General features: G+C 47.7%; 1 protein-coding gene across 2 annotated transcripts in view; it reads left to right on the forward strand.

Annotated features, from left to right (window-relative positions):
- The window catches only part of LOC138569772 (integrin beta-1), a 420,457-nt gene that overhangs the window by 354,310 nt on the left and 43,168 nt on the right, over positions 1 to 22,979 (forward strand). The window contains exon 16 of one of the 2 annotated variants that reach the window (XM_069648056.1): positions 21,335 to 21,415. The exons of the other annotated variant lie outside the window; for it this stretch is intronic. Within the exon in view, the coding sequence (XP_069504157.1) occupies positions 21,335 to 21,409 (75 nt within the window). The 3' untranslated portion in view covers positions 21,410 to 21,415. The remainder of the gene's footprint in view (positions 1 to 21,334; positions 21,416 to 22,979) is intronic. 2 annotated transcript variants of the gene reach the window in all.

Genomic DNA, 22,979 nt, shown 5'->3' on the forward strand with positions numbered 1-22,979 from the left:
CACATAAGCAGAAGAGCGAAATCATTCAGAGAGCCAGGCCAGCCAATGTTAAATTAGCAAAAGCAAGGTGAACTGAAGCACTTCTTGCAGCTAAGTAGAAAGTCTTTCACAATGTTTAAAAAGTCTTGGTAGAATAGAACCAATCAAAGTAGGGCCACAATCTGATTAGGCTTGTGAAGTAAAGAAGCTGATAGGAACTCTACAGATGCAACCAAGCAGGTCTCCAACAAGGACAAGTGGTTACTGTTATGCAAAGTTTGTATGCAGTACCCTTTGGGTGCACTACACGCAACTCTGATTACAGGTATTGGAAACCCAAGCTTTGGTATAAGCTTGTACTACACAGTTTTGGTAGCGTGTTGAGCAACCAGGATTATCTCAAGAAGGGTCAATGTGAGCTGTATGGGAGTTGCACAGAGCTTCACAGTGAAGTATTCAAATAAACCCTTACACACAAGGTTTCCTGAGTAAACGATTATTCATTTATTTACCAGTCTGTTCGAGTAAGACTTCTGTAGAAGGGAGCAATATAAAAGTAACAAACAAATACACTTCAATGCTCTACACTCTTAGTTTCTAAAACAGTAAAGACCCTTTTGGGATGGCCCACAGACACAACCTACACCCTCAGGTGACTTCAATACCTAGGGTCCTTGGGGACATTAACATCTTACTGTTTGCATTTAGAATACTGTACAAGTTGGTAAAAGGAAAAGGTTATTAGAACAAGAGACCACAACTTAAGCAGGCAAATACTTTTGGATCCCCTAAACCGAGTCATTCAGTATAATAGGCTAGGACAAAGTCAGTGGGCAAAAGTCTTCTCCAGCATTGGATCTTTCATGGATTCACATGCTGTGAATATTCCCCGTCAGGCTGGGAACCTCAGTCATTTTAACTTGGCGTTTTCCTATGGAAAACTTCGACACTTCAGTGTCATATCAACGTCCTTTTGGGGGCTTTAGTCCACACCAATAGGACGCAGGGTATAAATAGCCCCGCCCCCGCGGCTTCCCTTCTGCTTTCAACCGTCTACAAAGTGTTGGGATCACCTCGTGTTTACTGTGGTTTTTGAACGTGCTTGTGCTATTGTGTTTGCAATGTCTTCTGGGACTCCGAAGAGGTCTGTTCCAGCCCTGTGCGACTTGCGGGCTGAAGATGTATGAGGGGGACGGGCATATGAACTGCATCTACTGCCTTTATCCCCAACACTCTGCCAACTCTTGTGAGATTTGTAGAGGGTTTTCTCAAAAGACTCTTAAGGACCGCAATCAGCGGTTTGTTTGCTGGCTTAATGATGGCACCTACGCCGCCTCAGAGGTGGGGTCGGTCTGGAGCTTGTCATCTGAACGGCCTGTACAGGTAGATCATCGCCAGGAGGCGTTGGCCGAGCCTCCAGCTAAGAAATCTCATCCGGCTCCTGGGTCAGAGGTCGGGAAGAGTGGTAGAGCCTCTTCGAGTAAGCAGCTGTCAAAGGGTGCTGTTTGTCCAAGCATGGTCAGTCAGACCATTCCCGAGGGTCTGGAGGTAGGCCCGAGAAGTTGGCGTCGCAGGAGAAGGCCAAGAAAGACTTGTCGAAGCGCTCATCTTCAGGGGACCATCACAGGTCTTCCTCTAGTAGGGAGTCCTCGAAGCACCGGTCCAGCGCTGCCAAGCAGGCCGGTTCGCCTGGGAAATCTGCACCACAGGTGACGGTTCCGACGACTTCCTTGTCGGCGGGGGTCCCGTCATCGACTGTTACTCTGCCATCTATGATACCATCGACGACGGTTGTGTCTTCGGCTCCGTCTGCGACAGGGTTTGATAAAGGCCCGATGCTTTTCTCGTCATCGAGGATGGATACAGACGGTTTGGTGCTGACGAGTGGCACGGGGCAGGCTTCCACCTTTGACTCGCCGATGCCAGAGGCCATTCTCCATCAAGAGACAGCTGCTTTTTCGGTGTCCTCGGAGGTGGAAGATGACATGGAGCCGGTGTTGGGGCTGTCGGCCTTGGGGCTGCAGTGTGTTGGACCTTCGACGTCGGGGACCGTGGGGGCGGGTCCGGCTAGTTACCCACTGGTGAATCCGCAGGATATGTTATCGCTCCAGGTTCTGTCCACGCTACAATCCTTGTTGGGCCAGCTGGATTCGCGATTGCCCCCGCTGAATGTGGTTCTGATGGGGCCTGTCATGGATGCTGCTGGTGTTCTGCCACGTTCATCAGCTACGGCTGTGTTACTAGGGCCTCTGCCAGTGAGTGAAGATCGTCCACGTTCCTACCCTGAGGAGGGTGAGCTGCTGGAGTCTGAATCGGACAGTGTGCCTCGGGAGACATGTCTACTGGCTCTTCGTCGCCGAGGAGGGCCACAGCATGGGATTCGGACGGGGAGAACAGCCTCTTAGTCTGGCGCAACAATCCCCTCCTGATGTTGGGGCGTTCCAGGCCATGATGACTAAGGCGTGTGTAGAATTTGGATTGACTCCTGAGGAAGAACGGAAGGAGTGCTTCCTGTTCGACCACATGGGCAAGAGACGGAAAGCTGTTTTCTCCATACCTATCCTGGACCGCGTGTGGCAGGAGGGACTGCGCACGATGCGACATCCCTTCTCAGAACTGGCTGTCAAAGGAAGGCTGGAGAAGAAGTTTAAGGCCCCGGATTCTACTCCAAAGTTCTTGGTGTCGCAGCCCACTCATGTGGTGTTGGCGGCAGCCAGCCGTAAAGCCCGGAGTCAGCACAAGTGTTACCCCTTCGGACAGTGACGCCCCGGGACAGGATGCCTTCAGGAAGGTTTTGACTGTTGGGGCGACGACGGTGAGAGCGGCCAATTCCTTAGCGATCATGGCACGCTATGATTGTGAGATGTGGCATCGGCTATCTCCTTTTTTGGAACATCTGCCGGAGGAGCACCTCAAGTCCACCATGCTTTTGGTGCATGAAGGGGAGGAAGCTTCCAGTCACAGTATTAATATTGGCGTTGACCTAGCGGATTCTGGCTTTAAGCAGATTAACAGCGTGGTGTTGTGTCGCCAAGCCTGGCTGAAGTGCACAGACATTCGGCCAGAGGTGCATTATAAGGTCTGGACATGCCCTTTGAGGGGCAGCGGTTGTTTGGCGAGAAAATTGATGAGGCCCTCAAAGGAATGAAGGAGGACACTGAGACTGCTAAATCGTTGGCAGCTTTGCAGAGTGGGTGCTCTTTTCGCTCCTTTCGTCTGTTCCGAGGGGCTTCGGGGAATGCCGGGGTTACAGTCGGTCTGGGTATTCCTCCCAGGGGTATAGAAGGTCGGCGCAGAAGAGTCAGGATTTTCAGGCCTCGAGGAAAAGAGGTGTGCAGCACTCCTCCTCCTCTAAAGGGAGACCGGCTAAGCCACAACAATGACTGTCTTTAGGGAAATCTGCTGGGGGGCAGGTTGGCAATGCACATGGACGAGTGGTGCAAGATTACGTTGGACCATTGGGTGTTGGACATGGTGCATCTTGGCCATTTGGTGGAGTTCCCCAGTTTCCATTCCTCCAGTGTATACCGTGCAACTTCACCTTCACATCCTGCGGCATGAGGTTGTACTTATGCTACAGAAAGGGGCTATAGAATTGGTTCTGGTGGCCGAGGGAGGCCAAGGAGTTTAGTCTCGCTACTTTGTGGTGAAGAAACCCAGCGGCAAATGGCGAAGATTCTGGATCTTCGTGCGTTGAACAAGACTCTGCAACGCCTGAAGTTCAAGATGTTCACCCTTCAGGAAGTCATTCGGTGAGTGCAGCCGGACGAGTTTCTGGTGTCGTTGGATATACAGGACGCATACTTCCACATTCCCATGCGTTGACGGCATCGCAGGTTCCTGCAGTTTGTCGTAGGAGAAGATTAACAGTTTTGGATACTCCCGTTTGGCTTAGTCCTCTCCCAGGACGTTTACAAAATGTTTGATCGCGTGGCTTCGACGGGAGGGTCATCACGTATACCCGTACCTGAACGAATGACTGGTGAGGGGTTCGTCACCAGGGGAAGCGCAGGACAGTCTCGGCGCTACCGTGCAACTGTTGCAGCGGCTAGGCTTTGCCATGCACTTCGAGAAGTCCTTTGTCGCCTTCCAAGAACTTGGTCTTTCTGGGGCAGAGTTTCAGACTCCTGTGGGAATTGTGAAGCTGTCGGCCGAGAGGGTAATGAAGCTCCGGCAAAGGGCAGCAGGGTGGAAGATTGGTGCAAGTGTGTCGGTCCCAACCTACATGTCGCTTTTGGGGTAAGAGGGGGGGGGCGGGCCATGGCATCATGCATTCTGCTGTTGCCGAACTGTCGTCTCTTCATGAGGCCGGTGCAGGAGTTCCTCGCGGACCGATGGGCTCAGAGTCAGGGCTCATGGTCCGACAAGGTGGTGATCAACAGCAGTCTGGTGGAAGCTCTTCGCTGGTGGCAGTGCTCAGAAAATCTGGTTCGGGGCATGCTGTTACTGGATCCGGAGTGACAATTCACGATTGTGGCGGATGCCTCTCAGACAGGATGGGGGGGTGGGGGGGGGCGGCTCAATGGTTCATGGCCTGTGGTCTCAGGTGGAGTCTCGGTTCCACATCAATGTGCTCGAGTTGAGAGCGGTACATGGGGCCCTGAAAGGGTTTCTGCTGCACATACGCGGATCAGTGGTGAGGGTGTTGACAGACCATACCACCACAATGTGTTTTATCTCAGGAAATGGGTGGGGGCACGCATTTCAGGGTGCTGTCGAAAGAAGCACAGGAACTTTGGCATTGGGCTCTGTTGCACAACATTGGCATTGTGGCGTTTCATCTGCCGGGAGTGTTGAATCTGCAGGCAGACGCGCTCAGCAGGGATGTCGGCCAGCTTCACAAGTGGCAGCTGAAGGAGCAACGGGTGTCCATGATCTTCCAGAAATGGGGCCATCCTCCGTTGGATCTCTTCGCAACGAGGGAGAACAAACCGTGCAGGGAGTTCGCCAGCAGATACCCATGCTGTGTGATTCTGGTGGCTCCGTTCTGGGCCAGGCAGCCGTGGTTCTCGGATCTCCATCTGTCTGTAGCAGAGCCGATTCGGTTGGAAGCAACGCCAGACCTGTCTCGGGACAAGGGTGCTGTGTGGCACCACAATCCAGGATCTCTTGGCCTGACTGCTTGGCTCCTGACTTCTGAGTTTGGCCTGCTAAAGCTGTCCAGTGACTGTCGGCGCATTTTGGAGGCAGCAAGAGCACCGTCCACGAATGTCTCCTATGCATGCAAATGGAAAAGGTTTTGTGTGTGGTGTAATATCCAGGCGGGGGTGGACCCTTTGAACGTTTCGCCTGAGCAAGTTCTTCCCTACCTGTTGCAGTTGGTGAACAGGGGCCTGGCGCTATCCTCTGTGAAGGTACACTTGGCTTCGATTTCTAGATTTACTCGGAGGCGACATGCGGCGGCGCCTCTGTTTAGTGATCGTCTGGTCAAGCATTTCTTGAAGGGGTTATTTCGTACTTTTCCTCCAGTCAAAAAGTTTCCGCTGGTGTGAAGCCTTAATGTGGTTCTGTCAGATCTGATGAGACCACCGTTTGAACCGACGGCGCCTTTGCAGTTTTTGTCATGGAAGGTGGCTTTTCTGGTGGCCTTTACTTCGGCCAGAAGGATATCTGAGTTGCAAGCATTGGTTGTGGACCCTCCATACTTGATGTTCTTGATGGACAAAGTGGTGTTGGCTACAAATCCGCTTTTTATCCCGAAGTCCCCACAACATTTCAAACTCTCTTCTATTGTGTTGCCCTCATTTCTTGCTTCAGCCTCCACGCCTGCAGAAAGGGCTTTGCGTTCACTGGATTTGAGGAGGGCGTTAAAGCTTTATTTGAATCGTACTCAAGATTTTAGGCAATCTAAACAGCTGTTTGTGGCTTATCGGCCGTCTGTCAAGGGACGGACAATCTCCAAACAGGGACTTTCTTGTTGGGTGTCCTCTGCTATTTCTTTCTGCCACACCAAAGCTGGAATGCCTTTGGGAAGGACACCGAAGGCACACTCAACGAGGTCTACGGCTTAGCACCATTATGGTCGGGGATTCCGCTGGTGGACATTTGCCAGGCGCCCTTCTGGGCATGCTGCATACCTTTACCAGGCATTACTGTCTGGAGCAGCAGCATGGTGAGGATGTGCAGGTGGGACGGGCGGTCCTGCAACGCCTGTTTCAATAAGGTAAGCCCTGCAGCTTCGGGGTATTTGGCTTGAATGTGATCACTGGATGGGTTTCTTTGTCTCATGTATGTGATTCTGTTTCTATATTTGTTTGTCTTTACACTCCGCCATGCATGATTGGTACTGCTATGTAATCTATTCAAAGCATGTGAATCCATGGAAGATCCAATGCTGGCGAAGGGAGTAGTTTCTTACCTGTACCTCCATTTCTCCAGCGTTGGTATCTTTCATGGATTCACATGTGCCCGCCGGCCGCCTCTGCAGGCAAACATGGTTCGGGTTTCCTCTACTTTGGAGGTTAAAATCTGAAGGGAAGCAGCAGGGCGGGGCCATTTATACCCTGCGTCCTATTGGTGGGGACTAAAGCACCCAAAGGGACATTGATGGGACACTGAAGTGTCAAGGTTTTCCATAGGAAAACGCTACGTTAAAATGACCGAGGTTCCCAGCCTGACAACTGGGAATATTCACAGCATGTGAATCCATGAAAGATACCAACGCTGGAGAAATGGAGATAGAGGTAAGAAACTACTCCCTTATATAGGATGAAGCACTTCTGGTAGGTAAATTGAAAAGTCTTTGCACAATGTTTTACAAGTCTTTGAAGAAAAGAATCGGATGTAGGGCCACAAGCTGATTAGACTTGTGAATAGTAGAAGATGCAAGCAACTCTACAATAAGAGGTAAGTTCTCTGAGTTTACAGTATCTTGGTATTGAAGAAAAAGTTCAGCAGATGGCGTCTACCGCAAATAGCAACACTGCGGTTCCTGGCTGTCGAGATGGACGTTCCTTGCATCTGGGGTCCTGCACTCTGAGGGGTTTCAGGCTCGGTCAGTCCTGCTTCCTGGGAGTCCGGAGGATCTTCCTGGAGGTCTAGGCCATCTTAAAAGCAAAACATGGTGTTCCTCTCCCTGGCTATATGGTTTCCAGCAGCGACTGCAGTGGAAACTCTACCAGCTTTCAGAGGATGTCCAGGTGACTGACTTTGGAGTTGATTGGTCCCACCAACTCGAAGGGAGAAGTCGTCCTTCCAGGGGCTTCTCTGTCAATATGAAATTGGAGTTTCAGCACAGCAGCAGGGCTTCACCGGGCAAACCAACGGTCCAGGAGTTGCAGCAGGCGTCCTCTTCAAGCGCTTCTTCAGATTCCTTCGTCCACTTGTCGACTCTGCCTTCCAAGCCAAAAAGCCTCGCCTTTTATGCAGCTTACTCCCATTCATTCCAGCCTAGCTGTCAGTCACCCAGCAGAGTGGCTGTCCTTTCCGGACAAACAGCCCGCCAATCACTTAAGAGTGCATTCCTGTCTCCTAGGAGACTAAGCACCGGGAGTTTCGGGCACCTCCCTTGCTTCCTGCCCCCGCCAGACACCCTGGAGCCAGAGGCGGGTTTCACTCGTGAAGCCCGCCAAAGACCAAACAAACAAAGGGACCAAACCTGGTTTGACACGCAGAGTAAATCTCAAAAAGGACCTTTCCACAAAGAAATGGCAAAAAAGACTGGGGCCATTTTGACAAAAATGGCACCCATGGGTGCTTCACTGTGGCTGCAAACTTAGCCTGCGCCAAAATCCCATAATGGTAGTAAAAAGTAAACCACTGCCACCAGCCGTTAAATGTATAAAGGGGAACACAAAAATGTTACATGAGAAGGTAGACACGGGATATGAAGTAACCCCTGCCTCACTCTATGCAAGATAGTGTGCTTGGTCTACAAAGAGAAAAGGGTAAATAAAGTCAATGGGTCTCATTACACGGAAGGCGGTAAAGGTTAATGGTCACCGGTAAGGGTACCGGTGACCGTTAACGCTTACCGCCTTACTACGAGGTCCCTTTGCGGGATCCGACCTTAACGGCTGGTGTAGACAGCCGGTAAAGTTGGGACCCGCAAAGGGACCTTGGTGCTAATTACGGTACCGCAATTTGCGGTACCGTAATTAGCTCCTTCCCCATTCCCATTATGCCCTATGGGGCAAAAATGGGAATGGGGAAGGGCCATGGAGAAAGGGGGAATTACCGCCCCGCCAACATTGGAATGGGGTGGTAATCCCCCTTTCCTCCATGGTGGTACCGGTATGGTACCGGCGGCACCCATGGTGCTAATAAATAGCACCATGGTTTACCACCTACCGTGTAATGAGGCCCAATGTCACTTTACTACTCTTGGAAACAGTAGTTTATAAAAGAGAAGGTATTTAAACCTTAGCAGAAATCCAAAGGATTGAGGGTGCTGTGTGTCACCATACAAAAAGATTATGCATATGGAGTTTGTCGGACTCCAAAACCAAAAGAAACACAGGGTTCAAATCAAAGAAAAATACATGAGTGGGGAAAAGGTCTCACTCTCTTCAGGATAACAATTAAAAGTCCTAAAGTTCAGTGTTAGGCAAGATTGTATGCAGTACCCTGTGGGAGACTGCACCAGCCTCGACCTCTTAGCAGCAAAATCCCACCCTTTTGGTATAAGCATGTACTACACAGGTTGGTAGAGTGACTGAGCAGCCAGACTCCTCAAGAGGGGTCAATGTGAGCAGTAAGGTTGTTACACAGAGATTCAGTGACAAGTATCCAAATAAACACAATTATTTTATTTAAGTCCGTTGAATTAAGCCTTCTTTAGAAGGGAGCAATATAGAAGTAATACTTCTAGATACACTGTTTCTTTAAATCAGTAATTAGCCATTTGGGACGGCACACATATTCTTCCTACACCTTGAGGTTTTTTTTAACTAGGACACTGTGGACATTAATAGATCCATGGTACATTTAGAGCAATACTGAAGTTTGTATCAAAAGAAGTGATTGAGGATATAAAACAATGGTTAAAAAATATTCTTAAGCAGGTAAGTACTTTTTGAACCCCACGCCCCCCCCCCTCATGCAAAGTAAATTAACCCTTTCCTGGGGGAAAGGCAAAGCACAAAGTCAGAGAGGCATGAAGAATCTTTCAGGGAGCCTGGACAGCCAATGTTAGTTGGGTAAAAAGTCTAGGTGAACTGAAGCACTTCTTGCAGGTAGGTAAAAAGTCTTGCACAATGTTTTAGAAGTTTTTGTATAAATGAAATCATTGTAGGGCCACAAACTTGGAAGCATTGTGAGTGGCAAAGCTGCAAGCAACTCTGCAAATGCAACCAAGACAAGTCAACTGAGGGCTAGCAAGACTACACAACAAGATGTATGTCCCCTTAGTTTTACAGTACCTTTTGTTCCTGTGTAGGTCTGAAGATCCTGTTTTTTTTTTTTTTTTTTGTTTTTTTTTCCCCGGGCCGGATTCTTGGGGACAAGAGGGAGGATGTCTGGGGACTCCTGCACTACGAATTGAAGTTCGGCGGCAGCAATGGGCAAACTTCAGTTCAGCAGCACTTTGCGGTTTCAGCTTCTTGCGTGTCTCGCAAATGGCACCACTGCGGTTCTCAGATACCTAAATGGACCCTCGCATCTGAGGTCCAGCACTCTGTTGAGGTGGCGCAGGCTTGGTCAGTCCTGCTTCATGGGAGTCCGGAGGATCTTCCTGGAGCTCTGGTCCGACTTATAAGCCACTCCCTCAATTCTGGTGTTTCGCTCCCTGGCAACTGGTTCCTGCAGCAGCAATGGAAGTATAGCCAGCTCAGAGAGGATTTCCAGATGAGCTCGTCTTGGGGTTGATTGGTCCCACCAACCCAAGGGGAGAAGTCCTCCTTTGCAGGTCTTCTCTAGTCGAGGCGAATTTGGAGCTTCAGCACTATAGCAGGGCTTCACTGGTCAAACCAACGTTCCAGGATTTGCAGCAGGCGTCTCTTACAAGTTCTTCTTAGGATTCCTTTGTCCGGTGGTCGACTCTTCCTTCCAAGCAAAACAACTCGCCTTTTTTATGTAGGTTTTTACCATTCATTTGCAGCCTAGCTGTCAATCACATAGCAGAGTGGCTGTGCTCCAAGGACAGCCCTCCAGCCAATCACCTTTGGGTGCATTCGTGTGCAATTGCAGCCCCCCTTAGAAACGAACAATGGTAGGAAAAAGTAAACCACTGCCACCGGACATTAATTGTACAAAGGGTAACATAAAAATGTTACATGAGAAACTAGACAAAGGGGATACTAAGTAACACCTCCAGCACCATATTGTAAGATGGTGTGTGCTGGGTCTAGAAAGCTACTAAATGTAAGTAAAGTCAATTTCACTTCACTGCACTTGGAAACAGTAGTTTCACCAAGAGAAGGTATTTAAGCCTTTTGGAAATCTAAGACTTCCCTGTGCCACTGCACTGAAGGTGTGTGTTACAATGTAAAGATGTGTATGGAGTTTGTCAAATTCCAAAGTAAAAAACAGAGTCCAAATCACAGAAAAATACATGAGTGGGAAAAAGGTCTCACTCGCTCCAAGTTGGAAATTAAAAGTCCTGAAGTCCAGCAAAAAGAGCTGGGGGGGAGATCTTTAAGGTAGAAGGGAATTAACACAGAATTAAGAATTCTCCCAAACAAAAACAACTTGAAAAATGTAGGGATGCGCAACACAAAACAAAGAATGGTAGTGATCAAGCACCATTCTAACAGTGTGCAGTCTTCACTTTCTGAATATCCCTCCTGAAATAAATTTCATTTAATTAAACCTTTAAGAAAATATTCTGTGCAAAATAAAAAACATTCCTAAATACTGTGCATGTTTTTCTCCCAAACACTTCCAATAGTCAATTTACAACTTCATTATATAATTCAGCAATTAATTGCAGTCTAAATTAAAACCTTGCATTGCTCAATATATTTTGGAAATTTCTTACAAAAAATATTAGGCACTACTCCCATTGCAACACTGCATCTAAATGCACAATAATTCTCATGTCATCACTTCATCAACGCACTACTCTTATAAACTTCTGAGTAATAAAAAACGTGTTGGTAACACCCACAATAATAATAATTAAGCATTGGTTCTTCTTTGAAGCAAAATTAAAATGTAGATCATTACTCCAGTGTCTCTAGAACCTAAAGAGTGTGCATTACGTTTCTAAAAATATTTCAAAACAAAACCGACACCATGCATCCACAGCGCTGCACATGACGTTAAATCCAGTCGAATAATATTAATGCAAAAACTGCAACAAATCTCTAGAATTCTTCCATCCATGCTGCTCGGTACTTCTCAAAAGTTTTGGAATTGCGGGTTTGGACTCTCCCTTGCTCTCTGCCTAAGAATGTTCCGTCACAGGCACATTAATGCACTCGCTGGAGCACATACCTTTTCGTTCCGCGACCGGCGCAGTGCAGGAAAAAGATAGCATTTTCGGAACCCGGAACAAGTTTCACTGTATACCAGCTTTCTAATGCAGAAGCACGCACGTAGGGCCATTCCTCTAATGTTAGAGTCCTCAGGATTTGACGAAGGAAACGATGGCGCCGGTCCCAAAGCAGGCGTTCCAGCCCAAAAGCATGGCAGGAACGCAGGGGCACTGCTGGGCATGCACTGCCCAACGGCCTTCATGGAACACCACCATGTCCAAACTCACTTCTACGGGCCACCACTCTCCATACTGATGCTGCGGTATCACAACAGCACCTTAAGGACTTCATATTCCACAATTCACCTGTTTCTCGAAGCACAATAGTGCTCGATTGGGCAGCCATCCAGCTATTGCACAAAGTCAATGGTCCAAATGTGTCCATTACTGGCTGCACTTCTGGGTACCACTTCTGTCCAGTCCCTTCCTTTTGATGCACCAGGATGACCATGACTTCCTTTGGTCCTTTCCAGCACTTTTCTGCCTCATGGGTATCTCTGCAGTACTTAAACTCATGACATCTCGAGTGCAGATCCTTCAGGCCTCCTGATCTGCACTTCTCCATGGGCTTCTCAATGCACACACAGCTAGTGTGTACCCCTCTGTAGCTGCGCTGACTGCAGGACTTCTGTCAAGCTATTCTTCAAACTGCAGGATGACTGCTTCTGTGTGAACACGTCAGTTCACCAGCGTTACCACTACCTTCCTCCCTCTTGACACTACTGCAGCACAGCCTCGCCAGCTTAGCAAACTCGGAAAATGCCCACTGCGCACTGCTTTTTATTGAATGTCTGCAGCAGCTGTACTCCCCCTGCTCATATGGGTTCTTCAAAGGACACTGTCGCCAAAATGTATCTTGGGTGGCATGAATCAGGCAGAACACCGGAACCACTCCAGAGCCAGGTATGTACAAAAGGTAAGCTTGCCTTGTTAGGCAAGAATTGGAGTAGTAACACTGTGGGAGACTACACCACCCTTGTCCTCTTGGTATTGGGTAACCTATTGGTATAGGTCTGTACTACACAAGTTGGTAGTGTGACTGAGCGGCCAGACTTATCTCAAGAGGGGTAAATGTGAGCTGTAGAGCTCTAGCAATGAAATCCAGCAATACCAGTATCCAAATAACGCTTGCACTCAAGGTTTTCTATTAAAATTATTTAACGGTCAGTTTTAAATGAGCCCTTCTTTAAAAAGGGCAATGTGCAACAATGAATGTATACTTCAAAATACGTTCTCAAAATCAAGGCAAAGCAAGTAGATACTCTTTAGAGATGCTTCATACACACTTCCTACACCCTGAGGTCAGTTCACTAACTAGGGCAGTAATGGCATTTATGTCACCTTTGCACTTCGTAAATTCTGAGATTGGTAAAAAAATAAATAAAGGTTAACGGGTTCTCAGAGCATGTGAGCACTTTTCAAATCTCCCAATGAAGTCTAGATAAAAACCTTTCCCAGCAATATTGGTTAAAAATCAATATATCATGGAGCGACAGTTAGAATCGAAGTCAATGGACTAGAAGAGTCTGCAGGGAGCCAGGACAGCCAAAGTCAATTGGAGCAAAGTCTATGTAGCTGAGGCACTTCTAGCAAATTGCCTTACACAAACTCTCTAACTTTGCGCAAGACTATCACTATTGGGCAACAAGCTGTTATACTTGTGAAAGTTAGAGCTGAGATCAACTAGAAAAGCAGCTACTGCAAATCTCAACTGAGGAAATCAAGCTACAGACAGAGGTAAGTACCCCTTAGTCAGAAAAGTACCTTTGGTTAGAAGAAGAGGATCCAGCTGGCTTCTGTCTTGGTTGCAGCGATGCAGATCATTTGTTCCTGGGCCTCAGTCGTATGGACAAGAGGAAGGACGTCTGTAGGTCTCTTGTACAGCAGTTCGGAGGTCGGCGACAGCTACGGTCTCTTTTTGGATCAGCAGCACTTCGCGGTTTCAGCTCTCAGTAAACGGTACCACTGCGAATCTTGGGCACCGGTTGGGCTTCCTTCACTCCTTGAGTCCAGCACTCTGGTGAGGTGGCTCGAGCATGGCTTGTTCTGCTTCAGGAGAGTCCTCGGGAGACTCCTGGAGCTTACAGACGCGAGTAAAGTCAATTTCACTTTACTATTCTTGAGAACAGTAGTTCTCACAAGAAAAGGTATTTAAACCTTCAGAGCAATCTAACGGATTTCTCTGACACTGCACTGAAGGTGCTGTGTGCGCCACCATACAAAAAGTAGAGGCCTATGGAGTTTGTCAGACTCCAAAAACAAAGGGAACACATAATCCAAATCGGATCAAAATACATGAGTAAGAAAAAGGGCTCTCTTCAGGATTAAAACAAAAAATTCAGCAAAGGAGTTTGGGGGGTGGGGGGGGGTCTCTAAGGTTGAAGGGAATTAATACAGAAATGAGAATTCTCCTTAACATTTATTTGTTCCAGTTACAGGGAAGAAGGTAAGTATGGAGAGCAGGTAACAAATGTCTACTTCCTCTTGTTATCTATCACTCTCCCTATATCCGTCGTCCCTGGAACCTAGGTGCCACCTAGATTCCAGACCCCTCACCACATTCCAAGCTCCACTCCACTTACAGACACAGATCATCCAGCCAGGTGCTCGGCCCCTACAATATGTTTAAGGACTGACCTGTTGGCCATGCTCCATTGTAAAAAGTGCTATGAAAAATCAGCAAGGCAAACCCACTTCTAGTGGAAAGAATCGGCGGGCAACTGTGCAGAAAACACATGAAACATGCATTAGGGCCAAACTTAAGGGGATGCTTGCAAACTGCATGCGAGTGTGGTCCCCTGATGTGAAATCTATGGTGCAAGCAGTGTCTCAACTAAATAGTACAATCTAATGCGGTCATAACAGCATTCCGGAAAAACGGTTGCTCCCCTAATGCGGTCATAACAGCATTCCGGAAAAACGGTTGCTCCCCGTTTTCTTTGCATGTGCAAATATATCCGGAACCGGCGAACCCACATGAAATGGCAAACTAGTCATGTGACCATGGCGTGAGGTACGACCAACACAAGAACGGTCTTGTGGAAGCAGTCAGCCGTTTTAGAGAGTAATGTGTAACACTGTTACTCGCATATGGTGTTGGTGCTAGAGGCCAGCAATTCAAATCACCAGTGTTTTAATGTTAGGAAAAGTTGTGCGCAAAGTAAAATGCGTACATAATGACATGAAAAGACTGAATCTGGGTATTTGGAAAGCAGGAATGGTTGTTTTGAAATAGATATACCACACATGCCTTGTGAATCCCAATAACAACCTAGAGGTTGAGGGCAGTGTTGCGTAGATTTGGCAGTTTTATACTTAATCCCCCTCTCCTAGTTGGAGCCCCCCAGCACTTTCTGCTGGACTTCTGAACCTTTTTGTTTCTATCCTGAATAAGGGGAGCCTTTTCCCCCTCATTCAGTCTTCTGTGCTCTGACTTTTTAGGAAATCTGTTCTTTTTTGTATTACCTTGTCTTATGGAGTCTGCTTTCCTCCATACCTCTTAAAGGCATCTGTTACACTTTTGCAGCACACAGCACCCTATGTGCAGTGTTGCTGGGAACCCTTTGGTTTCTCCTTTGATATTCTTGAACTATCCTTAAAAACAACTTTATCTTAAGGATAGAGGGATACTTGGAGATTAGCACACACAACCTTATGTGGCGAGCTAAGGGGATATCTAGTATCTGACATTCTAGACAGTGACTACCCTACAGTTTTGGCTGGTGGCAGTGGACATGTTCTAACCACTATTGTGCTATTTATTTACAGCAGACTATTCACAATCTTGGTTCTGCACAATAGTCGCATGTTTTAACATAGTGGCTCCTTTATTTTTTTGCCATTTCTCGTCTGGCTGTCCTTTTGTTAGCCCTTCTACCATTCTGGGAGTGGGAGGTATGTGTGCGAGTTTTGCCTTTTGCAGGAACCCTTGGGTGTCCCTGCCGAGGTGCCAGTGTCTGTGAAGGCAGGAAGCAGGGGAGGAGTTTAACAATCCTCTGTTCTTTCTCTGCCAGAGTGCCTAAATGGAACCAGTTCCCACTGGGGGGGCGGGCTGTCCTGATTGGACAGCCACCCACCCCCTTCTGTAAACTGCTCGGAGAGTTTGCTGAGGAGTTCATGGGAAATCTGAATAAAAGGTGAGGTTCCTGAGGCAGAAGGCAAGTCGACCACTGGAACAGAAGATCCGAAGCTGAAGACTACCAGAGATGCCTGCAGACCCTTCCAGTAACTGTGAAGCGACCACTGCTGGCCTGACCGAGTTTTCTTATCGTCAGAAGAGCTCCAAAGAGGACTCATCCTTACTTTTGACTGGTGGGACCAACCAGCCCCAAGACAAACTACAGATCAAACCATCTGCTGAGGTGCTGTGACCTTCCAGGGCTGCAAACCGCAAATATCAGGGGACCTCTGACCCATTTGCAGTGAAACGTCTTTGCATGTAGAAATCAGTCCAGAACTTTGGTGAGCTCAAGTTGGACCTCCAGAGGCACGATCCCACTCATTGAAGTCCCCTCACCAGAGTGCAGGACTACAAAAGCGAAGATCGATCGGCCGATAACTGTCCTTTTGTTGGACCTGATAAAAAAAGTGACAAAACCGCAGACCAGCGTGGGAGACTGATGAAATCCCTTTTGAGGGTCCTCTTGTCAACTGCTGCTGTGACATCCCATTCAGAGTCCTTCCGCCCGTCACCAGACCGAGCAATCGGCATACTGGGTCTGTCGTTGCTTCAGAGGAGTATCCAGCTACAAGCATTGCTTCTAACCCAAGGGGTGAAATGTATAACTTAACTTGAACCAAAGAGTAACTCCAGTGTGACTGGAGTGCGTGTTGAGGTGTCCACTCTACATTTGACCCAGGCTTGCCAGCTTGTGTCCCTTTAGGGAGTCCCTTTGCAGGGTCCCCATCGTTAAGTTATATTGCCAAGTAACTTATCCTAGAGACGGTTAGGGAGATGTATCATTATTGTACTTGGTACCCTGTCCTAGTGAGACCCACAGCACTTATTGCTGGACCTTTTTCTATTAATCCTGAATGAGTGGAGCCTTATTCCATTCATTGTTTCTTGTGGGCTCTGTTTTTGGAGCTCTATTCTTTGTAAACTACTTTTACTATGGAGTCTGCCTGCTCCATAGCTCTTAAAGGCATCTGTGTTTTACTACTGCAGCACACAACTCCTTCTGGGCAGTGTTGCTGGGGACCCCTAGGGTCCTCCTTTAAGATTATTTTTCTATAACCTTAAGTAACTACAGTTCTTCTCTCTGCTCCTGTCATCATTTAGTCACATAGACCATCACCTAGTTATGGCTGGTGGCAGTGGATGTGTTCTACCAACTATTGTGTATTTTATGTATCCCAGGTTATGTCCATAGCCCCGGTATTGCACAATGGGGACACCCAAGTACCAACTTGGGGCCTCCCTTCTTTTTTTGTCATTACTAGCGTGGTTGTTTGTTGTTCGCTCTTCTAGGTAGGGGTGTGTGTGTGTGTGTGTGCCTAGGCTCCGGAGTGTCTGGACAGTCAGGAAGAGGGGGAGGAGTCTTACACCCCACCCTGTCCTTCGTCTGCCAGAGTGCCTGAATAGGTCCAGCTCCCACAAGGGTTCTGGTTGTCCAGATTGGACAGCCTAATGCATCTTTCTGTAAAATGCTGAGAGATTGCCGAGGAGTGTGCTGGAACTGTATAAAAGGTGAGGCTTCTGGAGTGTAAAGCAAGTCTACTACAGGAAACCGAAGTCACCAAAGAAGATGACCAGAGATGCCTGCAGACCCTTTGCAAGACCGTGAAGCAACCGCTGCTGTCCTGACCCCGTTTTCTATGCTAAAGAGGTGCTCCGAAAGAGGACTCCTCCTTCGCTTTGGCTGGTGGTAACAACCAGTCCCAAGACTAACTTTGAAACTAGCCATCTCCCGAGGTCCTAGGAGCTTCCAGAACTGCAGAACGCCAATCCCAGGAGACCTGCTGCCAATTTAGAGTGCATCGTCGTGGAAAGCCCAGATACGCCCAAATCTGTGCTGAGCCAGTAAGGACAGTCCAGAGATCCGATTCAATTCGCCCAGACACCCTCACCAGAGTGTGGGACTGCAGGAAGCGAAGCAGATTGACCGGGCGATCTGTGTCCTATGTTGGTGCTGCTGAAAAGGCGCCACAACTGCAGAGTGAACAAAGAAGTTGCAAGTCGTGCTACAGGTCCTCCCTCGAGACTACTACTGAGAGACACCGTCCATTGTCCTACCTTTTGTCACCAGACCAAGGAATCCGGAGTTCGGGTCCAGAGCTGCCACATCACGGAGGAGCCAACATGAACACTTTCTTCAACCCAAAGGTACTCTGGGGGGGAAAAAGATTGCTTACCTGATGCTAAGAAATCGCTCCAGAGCGTTGGAGTGCACTTAGAGGAGTCCAGGGCAAACCCCTCTGACCCAAGCTGCTGCTTGTGTTCCCTTCTCCAGTCAGTTTTTAGGTCTCCTTTGTTGGTTGCTAACTTTCTGATTCAATAACTTTAGACACTGGAAGAAATCCGCAGGAACTCTTCATTATTCGCTGTTAGTCAAGACTTCAAGCCCTCTCCGAACTGCCTTTAGCTACGGTTGCATTTTTGTCTTAAAAGACTTGCCAGGCAAAGAAACAGTCTCTAAAACCTTGAAATAAGCTCATGTTGCACTAACCACTGATTTTCCTCCCACTAAATGACTTTCCTATGTGTTTACAGAGTAAATGCATTACCGTATGACCTGTTGAAAACCGCATGAGTGTGTAATTACCGATAATACGATAACCTTGCCTTTTACCTTTCTAATGTTGCTACAAATGTACACGCGAACAAACGTTAAAGTGCCCTTTGAAGTGTATTATCTAGTATTCCAAAGTGTTCTACTGTAAACGTATGAAGTATTTTAAGTGATTCTGGTGTATATATAATAAATGTATATCTTTTATACAACTATGCTTCTTTGTTGTGCCTGTCGAAAATTCAGAGTACTTGCCTACAGCTCACATCTTCCTCTTAAGATAAGCCTGACTGCTCTCCCACACTACCAAGGTCCTGAGCTAGTACAGACTGATGCTAAGATCTTATCTACAAACCACTGGTATAGCTTACTTAAGTCTTATTGCCGTTAGAACTTTAGGAAAACTCCCGTAACATGCAGCCATTCTTCAAATCTACATTGGAGCCAAGATTCCTACTACGAAGAGAAGTCTGCTGACAACCCAAGGACAACTTCTGCAGCTGACCAGCATCTGCTCCAGTGATTGGCCCGGTGAACCCTTGCTCCTCTACCTGATCTCCGAAGTCGGTACCTCAAGCCTTGGACTAGTGAGACCAGCTAATCTTGACACCTAATCGAGATTTCATGCCCCAAGAGCTTTTAGAAGTGTCCCTGGACTGTTGCTGTTCTGTGTTAAGCTTCAGAGCTTTAATGGTCGCCAGCTTGTGCCAGAAGTCTCCTTCTCCTGAAATGTCAATGTCCTACAATCAAAGGAGCTGCTTCAGTGACTAAATGTCTGGTCGCTGTTGAGCGGTATTTCTAGAATCCGGCCTGGTGGACAGATTTTAAGAGGCCACCCTAGTTGAGTTTAAAAGGGAGCTCTGTGGTCAGCCAAAACCCAATCCAGGTAGCGTGCAGAGCGGTCAAGGCTTAGTCTCAGTAGAGTGAGTGGTGTCAGGGGCCCCCAATGAGTCCACACAGTATGGCACACACATCAATTTAGACAGTCCATTATAAAAATAGTCATTTAGGCGTTTTGAAGAAACTGAAAAATGAATCTAACTGGTAGTATCACACAAACTCTTATACAAATATGTAAGTTCACCATAGTTCTGAAATACATCAGGTAACTTAATCTGCAAAACAGCTAAGTATTTGTTTAGTGTTTTAGATGCAGTAAAGGATGGGGACCAGAGCACAAGACCATATCCTAGCTTAAGTTAAAACCCTAAAATGAATGTGGCCTTGTGCCCAAAAAGTCACAGGAGCCACGGTGTTTTAACCAGTATGTTATCTCTGCAGTTAAGATTCACTAATCTTGTGTTGGTGATAGTTTCAAACTCTTTCAAAGTTCTACAACAATTTTACCAGAGGTAAGTTCTCCAGGGGTAGAATACACGATCCCGGTTTGCCGGCCAAAGGTGAGTGGGGTGGAGTTAGGAGACGCACAGGAACTTGTTTCCTATGGAGGACAGGCGGGGGACAGGCAAACTGATGCTCACCAAAGGCCCTCCCCATCCCGACTCTGGTTTTCCCAAAATGCTTTGTGGAACCTCTGTGCTCGATCTTCTGCCTTTTTGTTTGTTAGATTTGCCCAGGAGTTGCAGGTTTGAGGATTCTTCTGGAAAAGCAAGATGCAACCCTTGTTAGAAGAGAAAATGCAGAATCCACCGATGCAGTTTCTGCAACGGTATCTGCACACAGGCACCCTTCCAGTGGCTGTCACAGCAGCTGCACCAGGACAGATTCCTTTGAAGGTGAAAAGCTGAAATTCGAGGAAGAAGGCTACTTGTGGCCCAAGCTGGCGCCCACAAAGGTTCTGGACTTCAATCAGAATGGCGATTATTAAGGCAAGTAGCCCACGAAAGAGCTGGTCAGTCCACCAAGCAGTCCAGGGACACTTTGGAAGGCTCTGAAAGGCTTGATCCTTGAGAAGGTGTCTAGACTAGTTGGTCTCACTAGTCTAAGGGCTTGTGTGCTGGGCGATCAGGCAGTGTAGCAGGGCTTCACTGGGCCAGACACAGGAAGGGATGCTCTGCCATTTCAAGAGTAGTTGTCGGATCTTCAGCAGGCTGCTCTTCTTTGAGGGATTCTTGGCTCCAACGTCGATCGGAAGAAATGGCTGCATAGGTCCTCTTCTTATTCGAAATACGAGCTGGAAGCAAGTCCAAGCCCACCATTGGTAAGAATCTGCACCATTCAGGCGGCCAGTAGATGTCCAATCTGGGACAACTACTTGTTTTACATTTGTCCCCCACCCAAACGTTCTGGAACCAGGGATGTGGACTGGAACAAGACAGTTCTAGCCCCTTCCTGGCCTACATCGAGGCATTTTTTGACCTAGCAAGGCAGGAAGGCCAAACTACAATATGACCAAAGACAAGAAAAAAATCTTGTGGCACGGCTTAGTAGCCTACGTGGTAAATGCAAATGTGCACAGCAAAAAATATTGGGAAAACAGTAAAAATGTAAGTGCTACCACCAGCTCGCCTTTAGGTACATATAAATATAAACAGAAATACAATGTGTAAAAAGCTGAAGTGACAAAAGTATCCCTGTTGCACAGCATTGTAAGATGCTGTGTCCAATGTAAAAAAGTGCAATGATTCAAAAGCTAAACTATTTCCTAGCACTGATAGTCTGAAAGACTGATCGGTTGCCCCATAACAATGGCCAGAAGGCAATAAAAGTGAAGCAGAAGGCTTCACGTCACTTCAAAAAATCAGGACAGGATAAAAACGGAGCAAAAAGAATGGGGGTCCCATAGGAAACAATGGAGAGAAAGTTTGCACAACACAATCTTTCCTAATGCATACCGAGAATCCCTGCAACTAAGGTGATAATGTGTATTCCTCAACCCTAAAGTCTGTGAAAAACCTTCAAACTCCTCCCTCTGGCTCTGTACTGTGCATTCTCCAGGAATGGGTTTTCTCTAGTGTGGACATGGGTTTCCAGCACGCCCAACTCTAAACATTTCCAACTGTCATCGTAGATTTACAGTTTGGTATTATCCTGCAGTGGCCTTGATCAGTGCTATCTGTGGTGTCCCCTCACCCCTAATAACCTAAAAAAAAAGCTTGTTTTCACTTCTAGAAGGCTGAACATACGAACACATAAGCATGGATCATGGCTTTTCTTTTGTCGAATGAGCTCCACGCTCCAAAATGTATGTTCTTTATCATTCTTTTTCCTATCTGTTGCTGTCTGCTGATGATTTCTTTTTCTACTTCAGCAAGAGAATCCCATTTACAAGAGTCCTATAAATAATTTCAAGAATCCAAACTATGGACGCAAAGCTGCTCTCTAAGTCTCAGTTTGTATTTTTTCACTGACTTTTTCTTGCATGGCCTTTTCCACTCAAACTTTGCTAAGCCTTTTGCACAGCGTGTGGTTGTGAACTAATGACCTTTAGACTGTCATTAATTATTTTTTTGATTTGTGCAGTTGTTTGAACCACCATAACACAGATGGTTTGCTGAAGACTATTTTGAAATATCTTGAAGAAACTGCATATTAGAATTTTCTGTCATGATCGCCCCCAGTAGGAGCTTCGATTGCATCACACCTAATCCTAAAAAGTGCACTCCATTGTCTCTTATAATTCTAAGCCTTGACAATAAATGCCACCCAATCTGTGAAAATGTACAGTCTTAACACTGCACGTTCTGGAATTTTCTTAGGTAAAAAGGCGCTTGCACAACATTACGCCAGTCTTACTCTTACGTCCCATCCCCTTTCCTCCATACTGCATGGGCGTCCCTGCAAGGGACGGGAGACGGAACCTATTTCACCAGAAAAAACCTTCCACTTTAAATTTAGAGGCGCCAAGGAGTGCGGCCCAGGGAGCATGCGCTGCCCTGACTCCGCCTTCCTGCGCCACACCCCAGTCCCCTTTTCCGCATCGACAGGAACAGGCCGAATTCACCAGTGCTCCTGGGTTGCGCGGATACTTCTTCTTTGTCTTTTTATCATTCAGGTACTCTGACCTCAGGCGCCACGGTCCTCGCCAGTGCATGTCGACTTCCACAGGGTTCAGCAGGTGCCCATCCTGCAACGTACTCTTAACTTCAGACCCCCACGCCCTTTGCCTACGTTGCCTTGGCCCAGCATACGGTTGGCAGGCTTGTACAGCGTGTGGCTTGCTGTCATTGAAAGCGCTGAAGAACAGACTAGCCAGGTGGAGGAAGCTCTTCCAGAAGTCACTCCAGAGGACCTCAAGAACTTCGTGAAACACTGAGCCAGGCCCGAGGTAGGGCCACTATTTTCCATCGCACCCCGCAAAGGAGACTCCTTCCCAAGGACTCTTTCGCATGGGAGGGGACCGTTCAGGTCCTTGTACCAGCATGTGCACCGAGGCTGCTCCAGCTGCGGGCCGATGGGATCCTTGGATCCTTCTGGTGGCAGTGTTGAGGGACCAGATGGTTCTTATATCGGATTGTCATCCAAGGGGCTCCACCTATGTACCGGAAATATGGCCAAGGGGGCGCCTAAACGCAGCTCTGACCCCTGGGTCGAGGGTGTCGCACCTACCGGGCCTAGGCCCAAGGAGCAGGGTAGCCCTTGTGATCCACACGCAAGAGTCTTGGAGGAGGCTGGGCCCAGTGAGACAAACACATCACAGGTACGTGGTAGGCAGCTTCACAAGATGGCCGCAGCGCCAGACAGAGGCACCCGTCCGTCACCATTCAAGGAGTTCAGCGAAGGAGTGTAAAGGTGAGACTGGCCTCAACCAGATATGTGGCCTACAGCCTATCTTTCTTAAGCGCAGGGCAGCTTCCCACTGCGTCCATACGGGCAGGGTATGCAGCAGCTCCAGCAGCTACCGGCTAACCAGTCAGTACTCCTACCACCTCTCATGCCAGTGAAGAGTGGTTCTT

This window comes from Ambystoma mexicanum, chromosome 2q (genome assembly GCF_040938575.1).
Source record: "Ambystoma mexicanum isolate Mex_15411 chromosome 2q, UKY_AmexF1_1, whole genome shotgun sequence".
In the NCBI taxonomy this organism is placed as follows: Eukaryota; Metazoa; Chordata; class Amphibia; order Caudata; family Ambystomatidae; genus Ambystoma; species Ambystoma mexicanum.